Raw genomic sequence first — 7,686 nt, 5'->3', positions numbered from 1 at the left:
TCTGTTTATTAGAGCAGCTCTGAGTCTGTTCTGTTTATTAGAGCAGGTCTGAGTCTGTTCTGTTTATTAGAGCAGCTCTGAGTCTGTTCTGTTTATTAGAGCAGGTCTGAGTCTGTTCTGTTTATTAGAGCAGCTCTCTGAGTCTGTTCTGTTTATTAGAGCAGCTCAGAGTCTGTTCTGTTTATTAGAGCAGGTCTGAGTCTGTTCTGTTTATTAGAGCAGCTCAGAGTCTGTTCTGTTTATTAGAGCAGGTCTCTGAGTCTGTTCTGTTTATTAGAGCAGCTCTCTGAGTCTGTTCTGTTTATTAGAGCAGCTCTCTGAGTCTGTTTTGTTTATTAGAGCAGGTCTGAGTCTGTTCTGTTTATTAGAGCAGCTCAGAGTCTGTTCTGTTTATTAGAGCAGCTCTGAGTCTGTTCTGTTTATTAGAGCAGCTCTGAGTCTGTTCTGTTTATTAGAGCAGCTCTCTGAGTCTGTTCTGTTTATTAGAGCAGCTCTGAGTCTGTTCTGTTTATTAGAGCAGCTCTGAGTCTGTTCTGTTTATTAGAGCAGCTCTCTGAGTCTGTTCTGTTTATTAGAGCAGCTCTCTGAGTCTGTTCTGTTTATTAGAGCAGCTCTCTGAGTCTGTTCTGTTTATTAGAGCCAGGTCTCTGAGTCTGTTCTGTTTATTAGAGCAGGTCTGAGTCTGTTCTGTTTATTAGAGCAGCTCTCTGAGTCTGTTCTGTTTATTAGAGCAGGTCAGAGTCTGTTCTGTTTATTAGAGCAGGTCTGAGTCTGTTCTGTTTATTAGAGCAGGTCTGAGTCTGTTCTGTTTATTAGAGCAGCTCTCTGAGTCTGTTTTGTTTATTAGAGCAGGTCTCTGAGTCTGTTCTGTTTATTAGAGCAGGTCTGAGTCTGTTCTGTTTATTAGAGCAGGTCTGAGTCTGTTCTGTTTATTAGAGCAGCTCTCTGAGTCTGTTCTGTTTATTAGAGCCAGGTCTGAGTCTGTTCTGTTTATTAGAGCAGCTCTCTGAGTCTGTTCTGTTTATTAGAGCAGGAAGAGTCTGTTCTGTTTATTAGAGCAGGTCTGAGTCTGTTCTGTTTATTAGAGCAGCTCTCTGAGTCTGTTCTGTTTATTAGAGCAGGAAGAGTCTGTTCTGTTTATTAGAGCAGGTCTGAGTCTGTTCTGTTTATTAGAGCAGGTCTGAGTCTGTTCTGTTTATTAGAGCAGGTCTGAGTCTGTTCTGTTTATTAGAGCAGCTCTCTGAGTCTGTTCTGTTTATTAGAGCAGCTCTCTGAGTCTGTTCTGTTTATTAGAGCAGGTCTGAGTCTGTTCTGTTTATTAGAGTTTCAAGTTTCAAGTTTCTTTAATAGTTGTCATACAGAAGTACAGAATACTTTCATACAAAATGCTTCTTACTGTTACGCTCCAGAGACTGTGCTAGACAAGATAGTATCAAATAACATAGTATAGCATGTAATTTAGAAGAAGAAAATGAGGTCACATTGTTCGGTATAGACATATGTACAATGTTCTGAGTTAGAGCAGGTCTGAGTCTGTTCTGTTTATTAGAGCAGCTCTGAGTCTGTTCTGTTTATTAGAGCAGCTCTCTGAGTCTGTTCTGTTTATTAGAGCAGCTCTCTGAGTCTGTTCTGGTTATTAGAGCAGCTCTCTGAGTCTGTTCTGTTTATTAGAGCAGGTCTGAGTCTGTTCTGTTTATTAGAGCAGCTCTGAGTCTGTTCTGTTTATTAGAGCAGGTCTCTGAGTCTGTTCTGTTTATTAGAGCAGCTCTCTGAGTCTGTTCTGTTTATTAGAGCAGGTCTGAGTCTGTTCTGTTTATTAGAGCAGCTCAGAGTCTGTTCTGTTTATTAGAGCAGCTCTGAGTCTGTTCTGTTTATTAGAGCAGCTCTGAGTCTGTTCTGTTTATTAGAGCAGCTCTCTGAGTCTGTTCTGTTTATTAGAGCAGCTCTGAGTCTGTTCTGTTTATTAGAGCAGCTCTGAGTCTGTTCTGTTTATTAGAGCAGCTCTCTGAGTCTGTTCTGTTTATTAGAGCAGCTCTCTGAGTCTGTTCTGTTTATTAGAGCAGCTCTCTGAGTCTGTTCTGTTTATTAGAGCCAGGTCTCTGAGTCTGTTCTGTTTATTATAGCCAGGTCTCTGAGTCTGTTCTGTTTATTAGAGCAGGTCTGAGTCTGTTCTGTTTATTAGAGCAGCTCTCTGAGTCTGTTCTGTTTATTAGAGCAGGTCAGAGTCTGTTCTGTTTATTAGAGCAGGTCTGAGTCTGTTCTGTTTATTAGAGCAGGTCTGAGTCTGTTCTGTTTATTAGAGCAGCTCTCTGAGTCTGTTTTGTTTATTAGAGCAGGTCTCTGAGTCTGTTCTGTTTATTAGAGCAGGTCTGAGTCTGTTCTGTTTATTAGAGCAGGTCTGAGTCTGTTCTGTTTATTAGAGCAGCTCTCTGAGTCTGTTCTGTTTATTAGAGCCAGGTCTGAGTCTGTTCTGTTTATTAGAGCAGCTCTCTGAGTCTGTTCTGTTTATTAGAGCAGGAAGAGTCTGTTCTGTTTATTAGAGCAGGTCTGAGTCTGTTCTGTTTATTAGAGCAGCTCTCTGAGTCTGTTCTGTTTATTAGAGCAGGAAGAGTCTGTTCTGTTTATTAGAGCAGGTCTGAGTCTGTTCTGTTTATTAGAGCAGGTCTGAGTCTGTTCTGTTTATTAGAGCAGGTCTGAGTCTGTTCTGTTTATTAGAGCAGCTCTCTGAGTCTGTTCTGTTTATTAGAGCAGCTCTCTGAGTCTGTTCTGTTTATTAGAGCAGGTCTGAGTCTGTTCTGTTTATTAGAGTTTCAAGTTTCAAGTTTCTTTAATAGTTGTCATACAGAAGTACAGAATACTTTCATACAAAATGCTTCTTACTGTTACGCTCCAGAGACTGTGCTAGACAAGATAGTATCAAATAACATAGTATAGCATGTAATTTAGAAGAAGAAAATGAGGTCACATTGTTCGGTATAGACATATGTACAATGTTCTGAGTTAGAGCAGGTCTGAGTCTGTTCTGTTTATTAGAGCAGCTCTGAGTCTGTTCTGTTTATTAGAGCAGCTCTCTGAGTCTGTTCTGTTTATTAGAGCAGCTCAGAGTCTGTTCTGTTTATTAGAGCAGCTCTCTGAGTCTGTTCTGTTTATTAGAGCCAGGTTTCAGAGTCTGTTCTGTTTATTATATTAAGTTTCATATTATTAGAAAAGCCCTAGAAATGCATCAGTTTATTTTGTTCAGCATCATGATTTGAACACTGACCAAAATCTTCAAATCCAGTGAAGAAATTAAGGTCTTAAAAAAAAACTCATAGAAAGCAACAGTTGTGATTGGAGGATCAAGAGAAAATATGGTGGAGTTTGAGATAGGTCAAGGTGTTGCTACCTCTTGCTCCTGTTGCTCTCTATTGATGCCTGTCTGGATGAGAAACTAAAAGTTTAGCGTAAAGTGGGTACCAGCCAAAATATCTTCAGGTTCACTTAGCTAAACGCAATGTCAGGCTAACAAGTAACAACATCCATGTTTTGATGTAGGTCACAGACGATAAGGCTGGATCCCACTGGCCTGGTTTCTCCACTAAAGCCCCTCCTCTCACTAGCTGCCTACTCTATTTTATTCCATGTTCTCACTGGAAATAGTAAATGAATGATTGTGTCATTAATGGAAAAAACATTAAGTAAGCAAGTGAACTGTTAATAGTGTATAATGCCAGATGTGTTTGGAATTATGTCTCACCCATGAAAAGGACCCTTGAGATACCAAGCAACTATAAACTATCATGGCTCCTATGAGATCTGTACTCTGTTAGTACAGTAACACTACACTACTATCATGACTGCCATCATGGCTCCTATGATATCTGTACTGGGCTAGGACAGTACCATACATACACCGAAGCTATTTGTGTGCTTTCAAGATTTAAAGAACCAGTACAATGATATTTTAATTCTGTATCATTGTCATCAAGTATAATTTGTAAAGTGTTTTGGGTCAAACCCTCTCTGAGCACAGCTTCCTGTCAGTATGTTGAGGGGGCGTGGCTTAGTGCACCCTCTCTGAGCACAGCTTCCTGTCAGTATGTTGAGGGCGTGGCTTAGTGCACCCTCTCTGAGCACAGCTTCCTGTCAGTATGTTGAGGGGGCGTGGCTTAGTGCACCCTCTCTGAGCACAGCTTCCTGTCAGTATGTTGAGGGGGCGTGGCTTAGTGCACCCTCTCTGAGCACAGCTTCCTGTCAGGAGACACTCGGAGGGCGTGGCTTAGTGCACCCTCTCTGAGCACAGCTTCCTGTCAGTATGTTGAGGGGGCGTGGCTTAGTGCACCCTCTCTGAGCACAGCTACCTGTCACTCAGGAGACACTCTGGGGGCGTGGCCTTCTGTTCACTATATAGATGCTTGATACAGAGCACCACTAGATGTGACTGATGGGCCAATCAGATAGAGTGGGATTGACTGATGGGCCAATCAGACGGAGTGGGATTGACTGATGGGCCAATCAGACGGAGTGGGATTGACTGATGGGCCAATCACCGTAACCTGAGTATATTATGTGATATCTCCCATGGTCGCAGATTGGATAATATCTGAAATGGCTGGATTCTGTTGATATCCGGGGGAGGTGGAGATCATTAGTCATGATTCTCACAACAACAACAACAACAACAAAAACATCAACAGTTCTAACATTTGTGCTGCCACGCATTAAACCAATGGGGTCTGTCACCTTGTTTGCAGGGCTATAACTATATTCTATAATTATAGCTATGGATGCAATACTATGGCCCATTTGACATCGAGTATCTATCGTTCAAGATGTGAAAAAGAAATTATTTATCCATCCATACATTTCCGTTTTATACCGTGGTGAATATAAGTATGGTTTTAGAGCGGTTTAGGGTCATTCCTGGGAGGCTAGTAATAGCCTGAAACGTGTATTATACTTAATCCATTGGCATTTCGTCCCTACACAAGCTACACTTAATAATTCAAATGCATATGATCGGTATTATGTTCCATCATGAATGCAATAGCGGCATTCGTTAGTACAACCCCATACGCTGAGCAGGGCGATGACTATGAAAACAAGGCACAATCAAGCTGAAATTGACATTAAATAGCTCTTACTGAAGTTACTAGTACTGAATGTTTAAGACAACTGTAGTTTCAAACCTTGCACTATGTACTAACTATGGTAACGCTTCACGATACTACATCCTGTACACGGTACTGGTGTTATTCCCCACTGGGTCAAGCCGGCAGGAATTAGCTAAATGTTCTGGCATTTGACCAGTTTTCACACACAGGCTATATACAGTACATACACACACACACACACACACATACAGTTCTACACGCGATGGCTACATCGCATATTAACATACAGTAGCTTGCCCTACAGTATGCTAATGTCTTCGGTAATTGCTAATCCCCAACTGGTCTTAACGTTTAGCGTTATTCATGTAACTAGCTGACACTTATCTGTGCTTAATGCAATATAAATCTGACATGACTCTAATGGGGATATATTAAGGGCCGGACACACACACACACACTTTGTATCCCTTAACTTGGAGCAGGGCTTCTGATAACGGAGTCGTCGGACAGATATTTCGACGGCCTGATGTCTGGGTTTAGTTACTCTCTCTCATCAGTCTCCGGTCCCAGATGAGAACAGCCATTAGACTGCATGTGGACCCGCGCCCCCTGATGGTCCATGTTAATGCTGTACTTGGCTCCGTCACTGGCAGCACTACATGCAGACGAGGAGAGGGGTGTGTTCTGGGCCCGTAGGTCACGAGACGTCTTTTAAATTCAATTTTCAAGTGGTGCCGCGAGATCGTCGACCACAGCTGGAACTTTTTATCTCGTTTTTAATCACAGCGTCTGTTTCTCTACACATGTGTGCATATTATCTCGTATCACACATGTACTGTGTTGTCTCTGTACAATAATACAGATACAACTCTCTCACTACGTTACTCTATTTATGTCTAGATGTCTACTGACTCCTTTAATAATAATAATAATAATAATAATAATAATAATACATTTTATATACAGATGAAGCCGGGAAAAGTCCTGGAACCACTGTTTGGGGACCGTTTGGCCATCGTTAACGGTAACGATGACCAGCGGGGGCGCTCTCATACAGCTGGTGACAACGGCCCGACGCGCCGGCTTTTTGTTCATTCATTGGAGGAGCTCCGCGCTGGACAAAGCTCGAGTTCCATTCAATTCCATTACAGCTGGTGACTTCATTCATAGGATGCTACAACGTCCTATGTCTACAGACTAATGTATGACTGAAGTGATGCAGACCATGTTTGAAGGCAAACAAAAGCAAATCCCCCTCACATAGCACAGCAACCAGAATAACTGAAATACTGGCTGGTGATTTGATTAAACAGCTTTGTGATAGAATAAAAAAAAAATGCACAGTGCATTTCCATAGCTGCATGTGGATGAGTCCACTGACACCACTGAGAAGCCTATGTTCTGAAGAACCGTTCATGTTCTGAAATGTTATTGCTAAAGATTGAGATGATTGGATCAGTTGTACTTTTTTTTTGGAATACTTGAAACCCTTTTTTGTGGAATATTTGATGCGGCCCAGCCCCTCACCCAGACTCTCCCTGTAGCCGCCCCCAGGTAAATTGAGTTTTAGACCCCTGGTCTAGATGTATGAAGGGAGTGTTTGGTTGTAACTTCACAGGGTTAATATCATTATTGACCGTTATGTGGATTCTGCTTGAGTAGAGTAGATGTAAGGAGGCAAATTCTCCCTTTCTCTATCTCTCTCTCTCCCTCTTTCTCTCTCTCTTTCTCTTTCTCTTCCCCCCATCTCTATCTCTCTCCCTCTCTCCCCCATCTAAATATCTGTCTCTCTCTCTCTCTCTCTCTCTCTCTCTCTCTCTCTCTCTCGCTCTCTCTCTCTCTCTCTCTCTCTCTAACTCCATGTTGTCTCTCTGCAGCTCCTGCAGTACAACCAGGCGGAGCGGCTGGGAGCCGGAGTGGGAGGAGCAGACGACATCAAATCACACCCGTTCTTCGCCAGAGCAGACTGGCCCAAGTAGTGACCCTGTGCATTGTGGGCCGCCAGAGTTGTGACCCTGTGCATTGTGGGCCGCCAGAGTTGTGACCCTGTGCATTGTGGGCCGCCAGAGTTGTGACCCTGTGCATTGTGGGCCGCCAGAGTTGTGACCCTGTGCATTGTGGGCCGCCAGAGTTGTGACCCTGTGCATTGTGGGCCGCCAGAGTTGTGACCCTGTGCATTGTGGGCCGCCAGAGTTGTGACCCTGTGCATTGTGGGCCGCCAGAGTTGTGACCCTGTGCATTGTGGGCCGCCAGAGTTGTGACCCTGTGCATTGTGGGCCGCCACAGTTGCATGTCGGGGGAACAGACTGTACTGAACAAACTGCTTTCAAACTGTTACAACGAGAGACGACAAACACACGGACACGTTCGTCTACAGAAATCCCATTGAATCATTCTGTTTCTTTGTTTGTTTGTTTGTTTCATTTGTCAGGGAGTTTTGCCAAAGCAGCAGTATTACCTACCTACTTTGCACGTTGTTCCTTTATTTAATAAGAGGGTTTACTCTTACTTGTTCCTCACTTGTCTTGCAGGGAAGACTATACAACACTCTTGTGGTGCAATACGTTTACAAGTACTTGTGTTGAATGGTGGT

At 42.9% G+C, this 7,686-nt stretch overlaps 1 protein-coding gene across 1 annotated transcript in view; it reads left to right on the top strand.

Moving 5' to 3' along the window:
- The window catches only part of rps6kc1 (ribosomal protein S6 kinase polypeptide 1), a 113,258-nt gene extending 106,034 nt beyond the window's left edge, over positions 1-7,224 (top strand). The window contains exon 16 of the mRNA XM_084330561.1: positions 6,971-7,224. Within this exon, the coding sequence (XP_084186687.1) occupies positions 6,971-7,072 (102 nt within the window). The 3' untranslated portion in view covers positions 7,073-7,224. The remainder of the gene's footprint in view (positions 1-6,970) is intronic.
- The last annotated feature ends 462 nt before the right edge of the window (positions 7,225-7,686 follow it).

Source organism: Notolepis coatsorum, assembly GCF_963971535.1.
Source record: "Notolepis coatsorum genome assembly, chromosome: 15".
NCBI classification, from domain to species: Eukaryota; Metazoa; Chordata; class Actinopteri; order Aulopiformes; family Paralepididae; genus Notolepis; species Notolepis coatsorum.
This window is presented reverse-complemented; position numbering and strand designations above follow the sequence as displayed.